The 20,124-nt window shown below is 47.3% G+C and overlaps 1 protein-coding gene and 1 pseudogene across 8 annotated transcripts in view; both read right to left on the bottom strand.

Moving 5' to 3' along the window:
- EVA1C (eva-1 homolog C) overlaps window positions 1-20,124 on the bottom strand; it is a 108,653-nt gene that overhangs the window by 49,479 nt on the left and 39,050 nt on the right. For 5 of the 8 annotated variants that reach the window (XM_017883890.1, XM_017883896.1, XM_017883894.1 and 2 more), the window contains 3 exons: window positions 15,369-15,565; window positions 11,152-11,275; window positions 722-874 (listed from right to left, as the gene is read on the bottom strand). In XM_017883890.1, the coding sequence (XP_017739379.1) occupies window positions 722-874; window positions 11,152-11,275; window positions 15,369-15,565 (474 nt within the window). The remainder of the gene's footprint in view (window positions 1-721; window positions 875-11,151; window positions 11,276-15,368; window positions 15,566-20,124) is intronic. The other 3 variants (XM_017883891.1, XM_017883892.1, XM_017883898.1) reach the window with 3 other exon arrangements.
- LOC108536843 (protein GVQW1-like) lies at window positions 12,625-13,194 on the bottom strand (annotated as a pseudogene).

Raw genomic sequence — 20,124 nt, 5'->3', positions numbered from 1 at the left:
AGCTTGTAGTCAGCCTATTGTGGGACCTGTGACCGTGTCAATTAATAGTAATAAACTCCCCTTTATTTACGTATATATAAAGGGGAGTTGGGTACTATTCTTTATATGTATGTAAAGGGGAGGTGGGTACTATTCTTAGTGTTTATGTCTTCAGTTCTTTTTTTTTTGAAACAGAGTCTTGCTCTTGTTGCCCAGGCTGGAGTGCAATGGCACGATCTTGGCTTACTGCAACCTCCACCTCCCGGGTTCAAGCAATTCTGCTGCCTCAGCCTCCCGAGTAGCTGGGATTACAGGTGCCTGCCACCATGCCTGACTAATTTTTGTAGTTTTAGTAGAGATGAGGTTTCACCATATTGGCCAGGCTGGTCTCGACCTCCTGACCTTGTGATCTGCCCGCTTCGGCCTCCCAAAGTGCTGGGATTATAGGTGTGAGCCACCACACCCGGCCAATTCTTGTTCTTTTACTTATTTATTTTTGGCAGATTACTGTTTACAAGCATATATATATATATATATATATATATATACACACACACACACACACACACACACACACACACACTTACATATGGGAGTTTATTAAATATTAATTATACAATCACAAGATCGTGATTGTGTTAAGTATTAACTTCCACGATCATATAGGATATATATATATATATATCCTATTAGTTCTGCCCCTCTAGAGATCCCTGACTAATACACATACAAAAGCACATACCGAAAGGGGGAAGCCGCTCTGCCTCGGAGGAGCAGATGTCCCTTTCCTGGGTCCTCCTGCCGTAGGTCGCAGAGTAGATGTTGAGGAACTTGGATTCATGGCAGTGCAGTTTCAGCTCCTGGTCTTCACACACGGTTTTGTTTTTTAATTCATCTGAAGCAGAAACAAAAATTGAAGGCACCATCAGCTTCCCCCAGAAGGAATCGGTGAGCTCTGTCCAAGTCCTCCTGCTCATTTCCCCGGGGCTGCACCCTGAGAAGGGGGCGGTGGGGATGGCCCTCTGGGCTCATGCTGTCTGTGACCCTAGAAAACAAAGCCCTCTGCAGGAAGCGGGTGGGAAGGAACCTGTTGACAAGCGCAAAGACCCTGGGAATTATACTAAGGGGTAAATGGAGGAGAGGTGCCAGAGTTAAGGAGGCAGATGCATGGAGTTAGGTCCCAGGAAGGGCCTGGCTAGAAAGGAAGTTTCTCTTGCTCACCACTTAAGGTCACACATTCCTTCACTGAAGGGAGCCTTTTCTCAAATGTTGGCTTGGGATCCACATAGGTAAAGACAGACCAGAAGTTACCTGAAAGAAGCATTAAGCTTCTTTCTCTCTCTGGAGACAGCCCAGTTAAACCTCACCTCCAGCCCCTCAACTGGCATCCCCATGCGTGTACGAATTATTTATTAGTTTAGTTTAGTTTAGTTTTTTAGAGACAGGGTTTCACTCTGTCACCCAGGCTAGAGTGCAGTGGTACAATCATAGCTCACTGCAGCCTTGAACTCTTGGGCTCAAACCTAGGCTCAAAGGATCCTCTCACCACAGCTTCTCAAGTACCTGGGAATATGAGTGCACACCATGCCCGGCTTACATTTATCTGTTTACAAGACAAGAAAGAGACCAGGCACAGTGGCTCACACCCGTAATCCCAGCATCTTGGGAGAGAGGCTGAGGCAGGAGGATCACTTAAGCCCAGAAGTCAGAGATCAGCCTGGGAGACATAGCAAGGCCTTGTTTCTAATTAAAAAAAAAAAAAAAAAGCAAGAAAGATGATATGATACCAAATCAAATCATTTCCTTTACTAGGAAAGGGGTAAAAACAAGGCATGGTGTCAGTTAAGAATCCCTCTTTAGAGAAGTGTGAAAAGTCTGCCCCAAATCTGGTAAATCCAGGAACAACTGACTGTCAAGCTGATGGCGCATTCTAGGTTAGGATGATCTGGACCAGGTTGTACTTTGTTCTCAAAGAATTCAGGAAAAAGTTTGTTTGTTTAATCTGCTTATTATAGTAAAATCTTTCTTTGCAATGTCATACAAAGTTGGCATTATGCGTGCACTGTTGAAGAAAACATAGTTTATTTTTTTTTAAAGAAAGTACTCCAAAACCATTTAATTAGTGAAAATGTTTAATAATGATTTGATTTTTTTCAAGCAGTAAGAGCTAACACTGCAGACACAAAAGACTGAATATGGTGTGATTCCTTTTATATGAAGGATTCAGAAGAGGCAAACCTTTAGGGGCAGAATGTAGATGAGTGGGCGCCTGAGGCTGAAAGTGAGGTCACAGAGTGACAGAAAATGGACACAGGGAAGCCTTCTGAGATGGTGGGAATGTCCCATGCTGGACTGTGGTCATGGTTGCACAACTCAGTAAATTCACTGAAAATCACTGGATTGTACACTTGAAAAATGTGAATTTTATGCTATGTAAATGATATCTCAGTAAAGATATCTTTAAATAATAATAGCTAACACAGCTGGGTGCGGTGGCTCACACCTGCAATCCCAGCACCTTGAGAGGCTGAGGTGGGCGGATCACCTGAGGTCAGGAGTTCGAGACCAGCCTGGCCAACATGGCAAAACCCCGTCTCTACTAAAACTACAAATATTAGCCAGGCATGGTGTTGGGTGCCTGTAATCCCAGCTACTCAGGAGGCTGAGGCAGAAGAATCACAATCCCAGGAGGGGAAGTTTGCAGTGAGCTGAGATTGTGCCACTGCACTGCAGCCTAAGCAACAGAGCAAGCCTTCGTCTCAAAAATAATAATAAATAATAATAATAATAATAGCTAATACTTGCTGAAGACTTCCTCCCAACTAGGCCCTGTTCTAACAGCTTTAAATGTATTAATAAATTGATATTCAAAGCAGTCCTTCTGTGAACAACCTCTTCAAATCCTTTGCATAGTGTGTGATGGATTTTTAAAATTTGCAGGAGTGATTCATGTATTCCAGATGCTAACTTTTGTCTCTTAGGTGTTAGAAAATCTCTCCTAGATTGTCACTTATCTTGAACTTTGCAAAATCAAAGCAAAGCAAAACATAAAGGGGACCACGGTCATTTATTTGCATATGTGGTTCTTATCTTTGCCAACATTCTGTAAAGAAAATTCTTTAAAAAATGCTAGCTCTACTCTATCACCCTTGTTCTGGAGTTTTCTACTTTGAAATGGCAACCACACAGCAGACAGGTGCACTTTTTGGCCAAACAAGCATTGGCGTTAACTGCAAACAGGAGTTAAATGGCAAGAACTGCTAGGGCTGTAATGGGCTGGCCCGGAGTGGGCGGGAAGACTGTCCAGAGGGAACCTCTTCCACCCCAGCCTCTCACTCTTCTCACGTGCTCATGTTCTCCTTCCACTTTTCTTTCCTGGATTGGAAGTGCAGGCTGATTTCAGGTCCCACAGACACCTCAAGCCAAAGTTTTCCAAATTGTGATTTGAGGTTCATTCATGAGTCTTGAAATCATTAGTGAGTTGTAACCAGCAATTTTTTAAAATAAAGAATACAGTAGTTTAGAAAACAACAAAGGGCATCACATGAAGAAAGTATAAACACTGGTTTGTCATTTAAACATTTATTTTTCAGTGGTGTGTATGTGAGTATGTGTTCCACTGGGCCAAAATGTGAGAATCTTTTCCTACTATGGGCTGCAATCACAATTTGAAAACGCCCACCTTAATCCCTACAGAAAGGCATGAGCTGTACACATTAGGGCCACAGCAGCTGGCTGGATCTTCGTATCCTGGCATCAGTGATGCTAAGCTCCAAACTTAAAAAAGTGAAAGACAATAATTTTCAAATACAAATGCTACCTTCCTTCTCTCTCTCTTTCTCTCTTTCTCTCTTTCTCTCTCTCCTTCCTTCCTTCCTTCCTTCCTTCCTTCCTTCCTTCCTTCCTTCCTTCCTTCCTTCCTTCTCTCTCTCTCTCTTTCTTCCTCTCTCTCTCTTTCTTTCTTTCTTTCTCTCTCTCTCTCCTCTCTCTCCTCTCTCTCTCTTCTCTCTCTCTCCCCCCCTCCCCCTCCCTCCCTCCTTCTTTCTTTTTCTGACAGGGTCTCACTCTGTCACCCAGGCTGGAGTGCAGGGGACGCAATCTCAGCTCACCGCAACTTCCACCTCTCAGGTTCAAGCCATTCTCCTGCCTCAGCCTCCCGAGGAGCTGGGATTACAGGCATGTGCCACCAGGCCTGGCTAATTTTTGTATTTTTAGTAGACACAGAGTTTCACCATGTTGGCTAGGCTGGTCTTGAACTCCTGACCTCAAATGATCCACCCACCTAGACCTCCCCAAATGCTGGGATTACAGGCGTGAGCCACTGTGCCTGGACTAAACAGCATCTTTCTGTACCTTGTAAATTTCCATGACTTTCTACCAAAAGCAGAGAAGCAACAGCGAGGCCAAATTTTGGACCACAGGAAGGAAAACTGTACACAATCTCAAGAGGACCACCAGCTCTGCTGCTGGCAAACTTCGTTGCTATCCTTTCATCCATGAGGATGCGAACATTCAAGATGAACGAAAGGCTCGGAGCAGAAGCCAGCCTACAGATGCTCACAAAATCCCCATCCTGCCCTGGTAGTTTAATAAGCAGGAAGAACCTCCACGAGGAAGAAAAATGAAAATGGTGACTAAGCAAATGTCTCGAAGGCCCTTTACCCACTCACTGGAATCTTAATTCAACAGCTTAAACTTAGAGCCAAGGCAAGTTTTGTTTTCATTCTCTAAAGAAAAGACTGCTAAGTCTGACCCCAACGTCAGAAGGTTTGATTCCTTTTGGTGAGTCATATCCGCACTGGCATTTATATGCAGTTTATGAGTAGATGCTAAATCCCACCACCAACAACATTTTGCCTGACTTCAAAGGCCCAGAGTGAACGATGGCCTTTGATGCAGAAAAGAGGGCTTGGACAGAAACACCAAAAGAGCCAAAGCCCCCTTCCAACCATAAGAACTCAGAAAAATGTTAAGAATGTTTTCCGGTGGCAGAGCTGGCACAGAAAGAGGATGGGAGAAGGCAGGACAAAAACAAGCCTTATCTCTGCAAATTGGAAACTTTTTAAAAGGAAATCTTTTCTTCTTCTTCTTCTTCTTCTTTTTTTTTAAATCAAAATTTTTAAAAGTTAGAAGAGGTTTTTTTGTTTTGTTTTGTTTCGTTTAAGGCATGTCATGAAATGCATTTATTAGCCACATCTCTTTGATTTATTAAAGCCCATTCAGTAAAGGTAGCCTCGATGCCAACAAAACCCTCCCAGAGTAACGCAACACCCACATGCCAGGCCTCCAGCGATTTCGTCCCCAGATTATGGGCAAATCATCTCCTGGAACGGAGGGGCCTGTGCGTGTCATATTACATCCTTGGGGTGACTGCTGTGTTACTTGGTTCCTTGGGAATGTGCTAATTCACTGTCACATAAGAGTGACATTTCTGGATTATAAAAAATTAAGAAACTACTAATATCATTGCTACTTTTCGTAGAAGACTAGAACTTGTTTTAGAGCTGCGTTAGAGTTCTCAGTTGGTCTCAGATTAGAGAAGGTGTGGGCAGCCTTCCAGAAGTGGGTTGCCAACTCTCCTGGGAGTTTAGATGGGGAGGATGGCAGGGGCCTGGGAAGTTAGAACCACGACTCTGCTTAAATGACAAGAGCGATGAAATTCCCCTTCCTCATCTTATTAAATTGGTGCAAAAGTAACTGTGATTTTTGCCCTTAAAAGCAATAGGCAAAAACCACGATTATTTTTGCACCAACCTACTAATGAGCGGGCTATGTGGGTCATTCTGCTTCTCTTCGATACAACAGTCACAAAAGCACATCACTGCCGAGACCAGCTTGGTTGGGAAGACCCTAACCCAGTGGTGCTGGAGGAATTAAAGACACACACACAGAAATATAGAGGTGTGGAGTGGGAAATCAGGGGTCTCACAGCCTCCAGAGCTGAAAGCCTGGAACAGAGATTTACCCACATATTTATTGACAGCAAGCCAGTGACAAGCAGTGTTTCTATAGATTATAGATTAACTAAAAGTGTTCCTTATGAGAAATAAAGGGATGGGCCGAAATAGAGGGATAGGCTCTGGCTAGTTATCTGCAGCAGGAGCACGTCCTTAAGGCACAGATCGCTCATGCTATTGTTTGTGGTTTAAGAACTCCTTTAAGCGGTTTTCCGCCCTGGGTGGGCCAGGCGTTCCTTACCCTCATTCTGGTAAACCCACAACCTTCCATCATGGGTGTCATGGCCATCACGAACATGTCACAGTGCTGCAGAGATTTTGTTTATGGCCTGTTTGGGGGCCAGTTCATGGCCAGATTTTGGGGGACCTGTTCCCAACACATCACCAGCCACCTTTCAAAGGTGGGCAGAGGAAGGATCTGCCGTGGTGAGAGTATTTTATTACTGACATTGCATACAATTGCCAGTGCATAGTGATGTTGAAATGTAGACAGTCACTTTTATTTATTGTTATTCTTTCTTTCTTTCTTTAGTAAATAGATCTCACCCTGTCATCTAGATTGGAGTGCAGTGGTGAGATCATAGTTCATTGTAACCTCAGATTCCTGGGCTCAAGCAAACCTTCCACTGAAGCCTCCCAAATAGCTAGGACTGCAGGTGCCTGCCACTGTGCCCTGCTAATTTTTTTTTTCTTTTTTTCTTTTTTTCTTTCTTTTTTTTTTTTTTAGAGAGAGATAGGGGTCTCACTATGTTACCCAGGCTAGTCTCTGATTACTGGCCTCAAACAATTCTCCTGCCTTGGCTTCCCAATATGCCGGGATGACAGGCATGCCTGTATCATTTAGTCATTTATATCTTTAGCAGAGAGACTTGAATCAGCTTATTGAAATAATAGCTACCAACTGCTGAGCTCAACTCCATGGTCCTGTGCTAAGCGTGTTACATACAACACTGTGTTTTCACAGTCTTATAACAGCCCTGTGCAGAAGAGACAAAATCCCATGTTACAACCGAGTCCTAGAAAGTATCCCTACACTGCCCAACACACAGCAGATACACAGCAGAAAGGAATATGAACCCAGAACTACCTAAATCCAAGCCTCACTGAAACCTACGTTTCCTGAAAGGATGCAATTTGGGAGGCGAGGTTTTGAGGAAGGAAGCATAATGCACATTAAGGAAAAGAAGTTTCCAGTGAGGCTTGCTGGTAAAATAGCTTTCCGTAAAGACAAGCAAATAAACCCGATCAGTGGCATTTGCCAATTTCCCTGGTGTAAATATTCCCACCGTGGCAGATTCCACAGAACACAGGCAGAGCTGGTAACACATGCGTAACTGGCTCGCATGATAAGCACTGGCTCCACACACCACAGGGTACAGCAGTGCAGCCTTTGGACATTCACAGTGTCCTGTCCAGACTAGAACTGGGAAGTGAGGAGAAGAGCCTCAGGAGGTGTGAGAGATGCAGGAAAAGAGGCAGGAAGGTGTGCAGACAATCTCACTTCCGCCTCCTAAACGGCAGTGCTCAGGTTGCCGGCGTCCAGGTTACACAGGGACTCTGCCTCTCATCTGCTCTCTATGGGGCAGCCAGTGGGGCCTTATGACTTCATCTTAGCACCCTCCCTGCTTAAATGCTGCCCTACAGATAGAGCCCCAACTCCTTCCTTGGCTCCCAGGGCTCGGGATCCCTACTCCGGCTCCCCAGCTGGTGCTCTCTCCTGCTGTCTTGCTTCTGTGCTCCTACCCCGTGACTGGCTGCGCCAATGCACCTGCAACCCCCAGCCACAGGCTTCTGTATGGAGCACTCTTTCTGTGCCCTGCATCCCTGCAGTTCTCAGCTCCATTACCACTTGCTCCAAAAAGACTCCACTGAACCCCTAGTCGAGGTCAATTCCTCCTATGAGGCTGGGCACAGTGGTTCACGCCTGTGATCCTGGCACTTTGGGAGGCCAAGGGGGACAGATCACTTGAGGTCAGGAGTTCAAGACCAGCCTGGCCAACATGGAGAAACCAGGTCTCTACTAAAAATACAAAAATTATCCAGGTGTGGTGGTGCATGCCTGTAATCCCAGTTACTCAGGAGGCTGAGGCGGGAGAATTGCTTGAACCCATGAGGCAGAGGTTGCAGTGAGGCAAGATCAAGCCACTATACTCCAGCCTGGGTGATGGAGTGAGACCCTATCTCAAGAAAAAAAAAAAAATTCTTCTGCGAGCTGCTTGCATAGTACCAAGTGCCTCTCCATGAAGCCCTGACCCTACCTGGAATCTTGCACATATTTGTGTGAAACTCACATTGAATATCAGGCCCCACGGGACTGGACAATCTGGTTACCAAGGATGTGCTCACCTGTGTCTCCCCAGTGCTGAGCACAGGACCTGGCCCCTGCTGGGTTAACATTTGCTCTGTGAATACACATTAAGCACCTACTGCTCTGGGGTGACAATGCTGAACCACACAGAGTTCCTGCTTTCATGATGCTCACAATCTGATGCAGTGTGTGTGCAAATAATACACAGGCCACAAATAAGGTAAATCCAAATGATGATGCTGCTATGAAGAAAATAACATAGGATGCTGTGATAGTAGGGGTTTTTTTTTTTTTTTTTTTTGGTTGTTGTTGCTGTTTTTTGGACAGAGAAGGTCTCTCTTGAAAGGTGCTGTTTGGGGTGGAGATTACACAAGAAAAAGGAACCAGCTGTGTGAAGATCTTAGGAATGGTTGCTGGGTGAAGGAAGGTTGAGAAATACCCTGGAGGGGGTGTGGACACCACCCACGATAGAACCACCATTCAGGGAATGTCTGCGGGATGTGAGTTCTCTTCATCCTCCACTCCTGTGCACAGCGGGGGTTTCATAAGTGTTTGCTGAAATGATATGAATAAACCAGAGGAAGCCTCATACCACAGTTGTGGGGCTGGGGCTCTGCACTGACTTATCTGAGGATCTGAGGCTCGGGCAATTTTACAAAGGTCATTTGACTTCTCTTAGAGGCTGGCTTTTCTCAACTTATGAAACATTTCAAACATATAGAAAATGTGAAAGAATATCACAATCAACAGCCATATTCCCACCACCTCAGTTTTCCAACTGTTAACATCCTGAACAAGGGCTTTTTTTTTTTCCAAGACAGAGTCTCGCTCTGTCACCCAGGCAGGAGTGCAATGGCGTGATCTCGGCTCACTGCAACCTCTGCCTCCCGGGTTCAAGCGATTCTCCCGCCTCAGCCTCCCTAGTAGCTGGGATTACAGGCGTCCGCCACGATGCCCAGCTAATTATGTATTTTTAGTAGAGACGGGGTTTCTCCATGTTGGTCAGGCTGGTCTCAAGCACCCGACCTCAGGTGATCTGCCTGCCTCGGCCTCCCAAAGTGCTGGGATTACAGGCATGAGCCACCGCCCCCAGGCAAGAGCCACTTTTTAAAGGGCAATCTTTTACACCAGGGAAGGAGGGAAGTGGAGAACAGAAAAAAAAAAGAAGGCGAAGCTAATGGCAGTCAAGGGTGTCTTTAAGGCCATGACACAGTCATCTGTGAGGTTCAGCGGTGGGAGGGAAGTGAGGAAGAATATTGAGATCTTGGTGTGATTTCCTGAGTCTGTTGACTGAGGCAGGAGGTGATCCCAATGTCTGGTGCTGGAGGGAGGGTAGAGAGGGGTCACAAAGGGAGTTCAGGCGGTTCTGAATGGCTGGGCCTGCTTGTAGGTATTTGCGATTGTCTGTACATGTGAGCGTGTGTGAGCATGTATGATAGTGTGAGTGAGTGTGACAGCTTGTATGCATTGAGTGTGTCTAATGGGGTATAAGGTTGTGCTAGTGTGTGCCTGTGTGTGATGATGTCTATTATGTGTGATGAGTATCTATTATATGCTGTGAGAGCATGAGTGCCTTTGCATGTGCTGTGTTTGAAAAGCACAGGGCAGTTTCGACGTATGTGGGCCCTGGCGGGGAAGGGGTTTGACAGAAGCCTGCATATCTGCTGAAGGGTTTGGGGGGTTTCTCCCCAGATGTGTACCTGAGACTACAGTACGAGTGTGGCCTGACCTCTCCCCACATAAGTCTGGAACCTAGGCCACCAGGATATCAAGGAACTCTGGGCTCCAGGATGGGAGCTAACAGACAACAAAATGCAAAAAGTGAAAACAGTTGTGTTGGGTGGCAGGGAGGAGGCTTAAAAATGCTTAACTTGACCAGGCGCAGTGGCTCATGCCTGTAATCCCAGCACTTTGGGAGGCCAAGACGGGTGGATCACCTGAGGTCAGGAGTTCAAGACCAGCCTGACCAACATGGCGAAACCCTCTCTCTATTAAAAATACAAAATTAGCCAGGCATGGTGGCACATGCCTGTAGTCCGGCTACTCAGGAAGCTGAGGCAGGAGAATTGCTTGAACCCGGGAGGCAAAGGTTGTGGTGAGCGGAGATTGCCCATTGCACTCCAGCCTGGGCAACAAGAGTGAAACTCTGTCTCAAAAAAAAAATGCTTAACTTCTCATTTTTTGGTTAAACACACTGCTATCGCTTCTTTGCAACAAGGTGTGCAGGAACCTCTAATGCCACAGTGACCTATGATTTATCTCAGGCAGGCTCTTGGCGCCTGGAAGTGTGACCTACCCACGGAAGATGGATTATTTTTGGCCATCACAAAGCTGATGGATGTTAGAAACGGCAAAAGTCAATGGAGAAAAGAACAAGAACCAGATAAAAGAGATTGCTCCAGCCATGCCCCTTCTCATTCTCCTGGGGAACAAGGAGCCCCTGCCGTGGGTGAGGGCGGGAGGAGCTGGATCAAAGCTCTGAAGCAGTGGGTGCAGGTGGCAAGTGGGCCACTGAGCCTCAAGGAAAAACAGGGAGCCCCTCAATCTCAGCACAAGGCACCTCTGAAAAGCAGGACCAGCTCCTCACTTTGAGGAACAGCAATAGCAGTCTCTCACCACCCCTGGGAGTTGTAGCATCAGTACAACTGAGTTTTACAGATTGGATTTTTAAAATTCAGGCATTTGTAAGAAAATGAAGGCATGTGCAGACTCACGCACACAAAATCCCTCTCTTTCTCTCTCTCTGTCTTTCTCTCTCTCTAAATAACTGGGTAGGATGGAGCCCAATGTTTCTATTAATGAGTTTCAAAGTTGGACAAATGCCAACAGGAAGAGAATTTTGACCAGGAGTGTGAAAGCAGCAAGAACCACACCCCAAACACACTGTCCCCCTCCGAAGTTACTTACTAGGTTGGCATTTAAAGGAGACCAGGAGGTATTTACTGCTTCCTGGACAAAGGTCAGGTCCAAAAACACGGCTATTGACCAGGAGGTGGCAGGCCCGCTGGTTCTGGCATTCGTCCAGCACCTTCTAGAAGGAGAGGGTAGAAAAGGGACAGGCTTGAAAACTGCTCACAGGGACTGCCAGACCCGAACCTGGGCTGCTCTGGGCTCTGCAAAGGGAAGGACGCCTCCCCACCTGGCCAAGCTGTGTCTAAGGCCAAAGAGCATACATGTGGGTGAGTGGCTTGGCTCCTGTCTCCCTGCTCTTTCTTCTGAAAAGAAGCCTGATCCAATAGTGCCAGGTTCCTGGGACAACTAACCTCTGATCCACCACCACTGGTGCGGCTGCTGATACTTTCAGCAAAGGCACTGACTACCGAGGCTCCAGGAAGTGTAAGCGAGGTCAGAGTACTTTCCGGTATTGGGGTGCAGGGGACTTCAAGGTCCCCTTCGAGCGGGGTCCCCTAGCTTTAAGCTGAAAGAGCTGTGACCATCAGCAATCACAGTCCTGGCCCTTCATCCTTAAACAGCCCTACACAGGCCACAGGAGAGCTGTGCATTGGGGAGCCCTTGACCCAAACCCTTTCCAGCTTACGAACTGTCCCCAGGTCAAAAAATAAAAATTACAAAGCTGATTCCCACCCTCATCAAACTCAAGAGGATGGGACCCACTTCTCCCTCGGGGAGCAGTTTTCTTAGTGGAATACTCAGACTTTCTGTTGAGCATTGGGAGTAAAGGCTTTCCTTCAAATCTCAATCTCTGTCTCTCTCCTGATTTTTTCCAGGCAGCTCCTTCGTTTTTAAGACATCTGCTCTGTGGAAGCTCACAGAACGCCCTCCTCCAGGTCCTGATAAGGCTCAGCATTTTGCTGCTGTTCTCTAGGTCCTCATTCCCAAATGGAACAAGTCCTGCCTGTGATAAACACAGAGGTCCTGAACTTGGGTCTGGTTAAAACAGAAACAAAAAGGACACAAAGTACAGTTAAAAAAAAAAAAAAAAAAAAAAAAAAAAACCAAGAATCTGGTTATTACTTTAGGTCTGAATTTAGTGCAAACACATGAGCCTCTCTGAGTCACCATGTTCTCATAGTAGCTCATGGAGTATCTCGGCGAAGAATGCTGGCCCTGCCAGCTATACCCCGTTCTCTCAGGGGCCCAGCAGATGTGTCTCAATCAGAAAAAAACACCCGAGAAACCCCTCAGACCCCAGAGGGTGCAGCTTTCAGATGACTGCATGTGGCATGGCCAAACGTCATGGTGAAACGACTCAGCCCACAGACGTCACTGGAGGGCTCCGCGGTTACAACCGCAGAGCAGACCCCAGGGCAGGGCTGTTTCCAAACTATGTCATGAGCTGGAAAATGCAGAAAGGGGGACTTCCTGTTGACAGTCAAGGGATGGATCAGCTGTGGTCTCCCGTGTGGACATCTCCCCACGTTAAGCAACCTCCCTCTGAGGAAGCACCTTGCCTGGGCTCTGAGTGCAGCTTAAAAGATACAAAAGGCTGGGCGCGGTGGCTCATGCCTGTAATCCCAGCATTTTGGGAGGCTGAGGCGGGCAGATCACCTGAGGTCAGGAGTTCAAGACCAACCTGACTAACATAGTGAAACCCTGTCTCTACAAAAAAATACAAAAATGAGCCGGGCGTGGTGGTGGGCGCCTGTGATCCTAGCTACTCAGGAGGCTGAGGCAGGAGAATTGCTTGAACCTGGGAGGTGGAGGTTGCGGTGAGCCAAGATTGCCCCATTGCACTCCAGCCTGGGCAATAAGAGTGAAACTCTGTCTCAAACAAACAAAAAAGACACAAAAGTAAAGGACTTCTTGACCTCTGGTTGAAAGAGTAGTGCATGGGGATGTTTCTGGCAAACAAACCCTCCCAACAACATCAGAACTGTGTTCACAGATGCTAACCTGTTGGCCTGGTTATAGAACATCCTCTTACCTCAGGGGTATCTGGCAGAGGCAGATACCCGTGGAATGGTGGGGGTGGTGCCCATGCTCTAGTGTGTGCCAGGAGTTCATACTTTTACAAAGTAGCCACTTTAGAAAAAATGTTGGTACTGGCCAATTTCATGCACCCAGGAGGGCAGCAGGTAGCCTGGGATCCAAAGATGGATGGCCAGGGTAGGTGACTGAGAAATGGGGGTGGGTCAAGAGGGGTGTAGCTCCTGGGGTGGTGCCCAACGGAGATAATTAGGGGTAGGGTGGGTGCTATGGCTGGAATGTTTATCCCCCCCAAAACTCACATCGAAATGTAATTGCCCTTGTAACAGTATTAACAGGTGGAGTCTTTAAGGGGTGATTAGACAATCAGGCTTCCATCCTCATGAATGGATTAATACTGGGTTTTTTTGTTTTGTTTTGTTTTGTTCTCAGGAGTAGGTTGTTAGAGTGGCACTAGGCACTAGGCTTGTTATAAAAGGCAAGTTTGGCCCCCTCTCCTCTTGCCCCTTCCGTTCTTCTGCCACGTTGAGTACTAGCGTTCCCCAACTCCCTAGAGGATGTAGTGTTCAAGGAGCCATCCTGGAAGTAGAGACACCAAACCTGTGGTGCCTTGCTCTTGGACTTCCTGACCGTCAGAACAGTGAGAAATCAATGTCAGTTCCTTACGAATTACCCAGGCTCAGGTACGCTGTTATAGCAGCACAAAAAGGACTAAGAGAGTGGAGCACACAGGGAAAGCAACTTCTTGTCTCCTGAAGAAACATTGTTTCTCCTCAAGGTATAGAAACCATGTCACCGGCAGTCATTCAAACACATTCATTTTGGCTACTCAACTGGTGTGTTTCACCAATCACCTGAATACCCAGATACTACTATGCTTGGAGTGGAAGCAAGGGATGGTGTGAGAAACAGAAAACTTCTTACATCATCACATTAGTTTTGTGTCTCCTATTTGGGCCTTAGGGAGAACTACACAGCATTAAAGCTACCCCTATTTCTCCTTGGTTCTCCTAGCAAATTTATCTTTATCCATATTTCCTACGGTCAACAAAATCAAACAGACTTCCAACTTGCCAGCTGCTTTAAACCCCCTGCTTTAAATGTATTCATATGGAACTTGGGAGGCATTAAAAAAAAATCCAAGGCCGAGTGACTCAGTAATCCTGGTCAACTAGTTGTATATGTTAGGGGCCAGGGATGGTGAAGTAGAAGCTGCTCAGAGGATTGAAAGCCATGCACAGTCTAAAACCATCACTGAAATATTAGTTTGACCTTCTCCTATACCAAATATTTCCCTAAATATGCCAACCACAAAAAGAATGACTTAAGCCACACCTCTCCCAATTCCTGGTACTATCTGGTAGAAGGAAGGAGTCAGTAAAGGCTGCCTAAAATAGCTCCAAGCAAGAATGACATGATGATCTACAACTGGAGAAGCAAACCATTAAAAAGCACAAGGCGGTTACCGACATTTCCTTCATTGAGTACATTTTCTTTTTTCTTTTATTTATTTATTTTTTTGAGATGGAGTCTCACTCTATTGCCCAGGCTAGAGTGCAGTGGCATGATCTCAGCTCACTGCAACCTCCGCCTCCTGGGTTCAAGCAATTCTTCTGCCTCAGCCTCCCAAGTAGCTAGGACTACAGGTGCGTGCCATCATGCTTGGCTAATTTTTGTATTATTAGTAGAGATGGGGTTTTGCCATATTGGCCAGGCTGGTCTTGAACTCCTGGTGATCCGCCCACCTCGCCTCCCGAAGTGCTGGGATTACAGGCATGAGCCACCGCGCCCGGCCCTTTGAGTACATTTTCTAAGAAGTTGGTCATGACTTCAGATGTCTGCCTCAAAGAGATACTTGTGGTGTCCATTAAAGAACCCACCTTCCCTTTCTACAGGAGTATTTATGGGAGATGTAGGCCTGGAGGTTGGAATCCATCCTGGTTGTACTTTGCTATACTGAAGTAAGGAGTAAACCTACAAATAAATTCATATTGAAGTGCACAAAGGGGGATCTCCAATAGGTAGGAATTCTATTTAGTTTTGTTGGGTAACAAATCCTTTGAGAAGCAAATAATGGCTCACCTACAAAACTGGTGATCTGTATAAATTGGGATTTTTCATGGATCAGTTGTGCTTGGATTGAACTATATAATCACAAATATATTTACACCCAGAGAGAGAGAGAAAGAGCGTGTGTTGAAACTGTATCATCTTAACATGTCTACAAAAGGCAATACCTGGAAGGTGGTGGGTGCCATACAGGTTAAGCTGTCTTCCCTCTGGGAGGCGGGCTTCTGGGAACTACACATTTGGTAATCTTGCCCATAAAATGCCGATTGGACACTTATCGTAGAATGCCGAGGGCACTGTAGATTCAAATAGTCCCCATCACAGGCATAGGTGGTGTGGTTTTGCAGGAGTTTGGTTAGGTAACCTGGAAAATATTCAGTCGGGTTACAAGAGGCCCAGGAACCCACCACTCCTCCATGGGTTTGGGGACAGGAGGAGTTTGGTTCCCCTGGGGAAGGGCTGTTCAGTCAACAACATGTGGGGTGGCACCTCCCTAGCAGCTCTGGTGCAAAAGTCACCAAACCAGGCCCAGAGGTGGGGCGCAGGAGCAAATGTCAGCTTTCACGTTGATACAGAAGCGGGGCAGGGGAGTGCTGGGTAGAGAAGGATGGGGTCCCTGGTGAGGGCTCCACCCTTGGGTTTGTGCCCATGGACCTTAGTGAGAACAGGCACTCCTGTTTCCATGTCCAAATGTTGCATTTTCCAAGACTACTCTGGCCTGCCATGACCCCCATCCTGTGCCCATAAAAAACCCAAGACCCTAGTGGGCACAGACACAAGTGGCTGGACGTCAAGAGGAGCAGAAGAGCACACCGACAGATACCAGCAGATGCCAGCAGGCTTTTGACAGCGGGGCAACATGGAATTCAGTCGGGGCAGTCGGAGGACAGTCTAGCTGCTGGGCGGCCCAACTCTAGGCGAAGACCACCTTCCCACTCCATCCCCCTTCTGGCTCCCCATCCATCTGAGAGCCACCTCCTCCACTCAATAAAACCTTGCATTCATTCTCTAAGTCCACGTGCGATCTGATTTTTTGAGTACACTAGGGCAAGAACCCGGGATACAGAAAGCCCTCTGTCTTTGTAATAAGGCAGAGGGTCTAATTGAGCTGATTAACACAAGCTGCCTGCAGATGGCAAACCTGAAGGAGACCGCTGTAACACATGCCCACTGGGTCTTCGGGAGCTGTAAACACTCAATGCTACATGCTGCTGTGGGGTCAGAGCCCAGGAACGCTCCCCACTACCTGGCCGTCTGCATGCTCCGTCTAGGGGTTTGAGCAGCAGGGTACTGAAGAAGCAAGCCATGTCCCTGTCACATGCCCTGGGTCAGAAACCTTGGTCTGGGATGGCCCACTGAATGGTTTGGAGGGCTCTTTCCCCTTCAGGAAGCACTAAAGTATTGACCAGGAGCCAAAGAGTCCTGAAGCACCTTTATAAACCAGGAAAAAAATCGGGGTGAGTGTCCCCTGGACGTGTGGACGCCTGTCCTGAGGAAGGCTTTCATTTGCTTGTCTCCCACTAGTGAGGCCATGCCTTACTGGGATGAGAGGATGCAGTTTCATTTCAAGAAATCACTCTTAGCTCTGTCTTGGTGCTGGAGAGGAATGATAGGCAGGGTGCCCTGTGCAGAGAAGGGGGCTGCTCCAAGGGTGTGGTGAGGGGAGGTGATGGTGGGGCTCTGCTGTGGGTTGAATAGTGTCCCCTCAAATTGACATTCATCAGGAACCTCAGAATGTGACATTTGAAAATACGGGGGTTGCAGATGTAATGAATTAAGTTGGCGATATACTGGAGTAAGGTGGGCCCTTAACACCATGACTGGTGTCCTTATAAGAAGAAAAGAAGAGACACAGAGGGAAGACAGCCACGTGCAGCTGGAATGATGCATCTGAAGCCAAGGAATGCCGAGTGCTGCCGGCCACCACCCAAAGCTGGAAAAGGCCAGGAAGGAGCTTTCCCTAGAACCTTCAAAGGCAGCACAGCCCTGCCAACACCTGGATTCAGACTCTGGCCTCCAGAACTGTGAGAAGACGAATTTCTGTTGTTTTCAGCCACCCAAGCTTAGGAAATGGGTTGCAGCAGACACTGGAAATAAGTCAGGCAGCCAGTCAGCCTCCTTGGAATTCCCGGGCAGCTTGCAGGAGCCACACTGGGCCCTGGGCTCTGAGAAGCTCTAAGGCCCAGCAGGCGCAGGGGCCTAAACTATTTCTCGGCAAGGAGGAAGGAAGGTTCATCCAGAATGTAGATCCCCTTCCTCCTTCTCACACCTCACGAGGTCACGGCGAGGCGGCTGGGAGGAGAGCCAGGGACTTTTCACTGAGGTGTGTGGGAGACAGCTTGGCAGCCCTTGGCCTCTGAAGGGAGGAGGTGGCGTGAAGGAGGGCAGCTTCGGAACTTCCCAATTCCTGCTCGATGACCTGTGTGTAAAGTATTCCTGTTTAGGTTTCAAAATCCTCTCAGAAACATAATTCTCGGAAAATCCAGGCGCCCAATCCAGCTCCCTGGGCTTCCCTGAAATCTGAAGTCAAAGGGGCTGAGCCAGCCTGCCCGGGGGTCCTCAGGCCCACCAGTCCAGAGTGCTCTCTAGAGGAAGGCTACAGACACTTTCTGGCACGCTCATCCAGACGTTAGCTGTCTTGCTGAAACTCCTTTTTTCACCCTTAAAAACCACTGGAAGAGTGGCCAAGAACCCAGCCATCCTGAGTAAGTTCACTAGAGAAGCAAAATCTAACATGAGTGGCAAAACGGACACTGGCACCAGGAGTGTGGGTCAGAGTCCTGCCCCTTGGAACCACATCATCACTTGCACAGTGTACCCCCAGGCACCAAGAGACCAGGCTGAGACCCCTCAGTGGCCCTGAGCCTCTGGTCAGTGTCTTCCTGCCTGGCACACAGGCAGGCCCTCATAAAACAATGAGTACTGAAAGTTCCAGCCTTCTCGGTGGGTTCTCAACACCCCGTCATGAGCCACACCCTGCCCCAGGGAACTCAGGGTCACCCTGATGCTACCCCTAGACCAGTGCCCCTTCTGAAGTGCCCCAGGCTGGCACCCCCATACTTAGATCTCTTCAGCCTCCTCATGAAAACCTTCTTGTCCACCACCCCAGCATTCCCTGGACTGTGCTAAATAAGCAGCTGACCACATGTCAAATCAATTTTCAGAGTGCGCCTTTGGTTTAATATTCACGGCTTATCCAAAAGACCGTGTCACTATAGCTAGATGAAAAAAAATGACAAGGCTCCGGAGAAGCAGAGCCACAAGATGGAAGATACCTGGGTCCCAGGTTCATGAAGAGAGGAGCTGCCTGCTCCACAGACTGTCACATGAGTGGGAATGAAACTTTTGCTGCGGTTAGACCATTACCTTTCTTCACTGTCACATCTTCTATCCCCGCTAAATAGAACTTGACCTCTGCCAGACCATTTACATCAAGACCTGTATGTGCAGTGTAGTGGCCTGAGCCTTCAATCCATGCCCACCTATCCAACCAGCCTTATCATATTCTTATTCTGAGAGTGGTATTCTGGGGGCAGAAGCTCGGTGCATAGAACTGACTAATGCAAGATCCTTCAGGTGCTTTGTACTTTGAAGTCTATCAGTCCTAGCACAATCCAAGTACAAAGAAGACACTTCAGCAGTACAGCCTGCCCTACACTCAGTTCAATTCCTTCTTCAAAAACCTAGACCTGGCCAGGAGTGGCGGCTCACACCTGTAATCCCAACACTTTGGGAGGCCGAGGCAGGCAGATCACCTTAGGTCAGGAGCTTGAGACCAGCCTGGTCAACATGGTGAAATTCCGTCTCTACAAAAAAAGGCAAAAAATTAGCTGGGTGTGGTGGCACACCCCTGTAATCCCAGCTACTCTGGAGGCTGAGGTGGGGGAATTGCTTGAACCCTGGAGGTGGAGGCTGCAGTGAGCCGAGATCGTGCCACTGCACTCCAGCTGGGGAGACAGAGCAAAACCCCATCTCAAAATAAATAAATAAATAAATAAATAAATAAATAAATAAATAAATAAATAAAAATAAAAAAAGGAAACCTAGGCCCACATCCAGACAATGGAATGTTATTTAGCACTCAAATGAAATGAGCTATCAAACCACAAAAAGACATGGAGAAACCTTAAATGCATATTCCTAAGTGAAAGAAACCAATCCAAAAAGGCCGTGTACTGTATGATTCCAACTATATGACATTCTGGGCAAAGCAAAACTATGGAGACAGCGAAAATATCCATGGTTGCCAGAGGTCAGGAGAAAGGAGGAATGAATTGGTGGAACACAGAGGATTTTCAGGGCAGCGAAACTACTCTGTGCGATACTACCATGGTGGACCCATGTCATTGTCCGTAAGTCCAAACCCATGCAACGTACACCAAGAGTCAGCGCTAATGTAAACTATGGACTCTGGGTGATAGTGTGTGTCAGTGTAGGTTTATTGATTATGACAAATGTCCCACTCAGGTTTGATACTGCTAGTGGGGGAAGCTGTGCATGTGTGAGTGGTGAGGGGGAGTAGAGGTTGATGAAAACTCTGCACTTTCTGCTCCATTTTTTTTTCTTTTATTTTTTTTTCTGTCGTTGTTGTCTTGCTCTGTCACCCAAGCAATCCCAGCCTCCCAAAGTGCTGGGATTATAGGACGTGAGCCACTGCGCTCAGCCTCTGCTCCATTTTTCTATGAACCTAGAACTTCTCTAAAAAATTAAGTTTATTTAGGGCGGGGCACGGTGGCTCATGCCTGTAATCCCAGCACTTTGGGAGGCCCAGGCAGCGGATCACAAGGTCAGGAGATCGAGACCATCCTGGCTAACACAGTGAAACCCTGTCTCTACTAAAAATAAAAAAAAAATTGGCCAGGCGTGGTGGTGGTTGGCACCTGTAGTCCCAGCTACTCAGGAGGCTGAGGCAGGAGAATGGCG

This window comes from Rhinopithecus bieti, unplaced genomic scaffold (genome assembly GCF_001698545.2).
Source record: "Rhinopithecus bieti isolate Rb0 unplaced genomic scaffold, ASM169854v2 scaffold_13207, whole genome shotgun sequence".
Lineage (NCBI taxonomy): Eukaryota > Metazoa > Chordata > Mammalia > Primates > Cercopithecidae > Rhinopithecus > Rhinopithecus bieti.
Note: the sequence above shows the minus strand (reverse complement) of the source record. Positions and strands in the feature narration are given on the sequence as shown.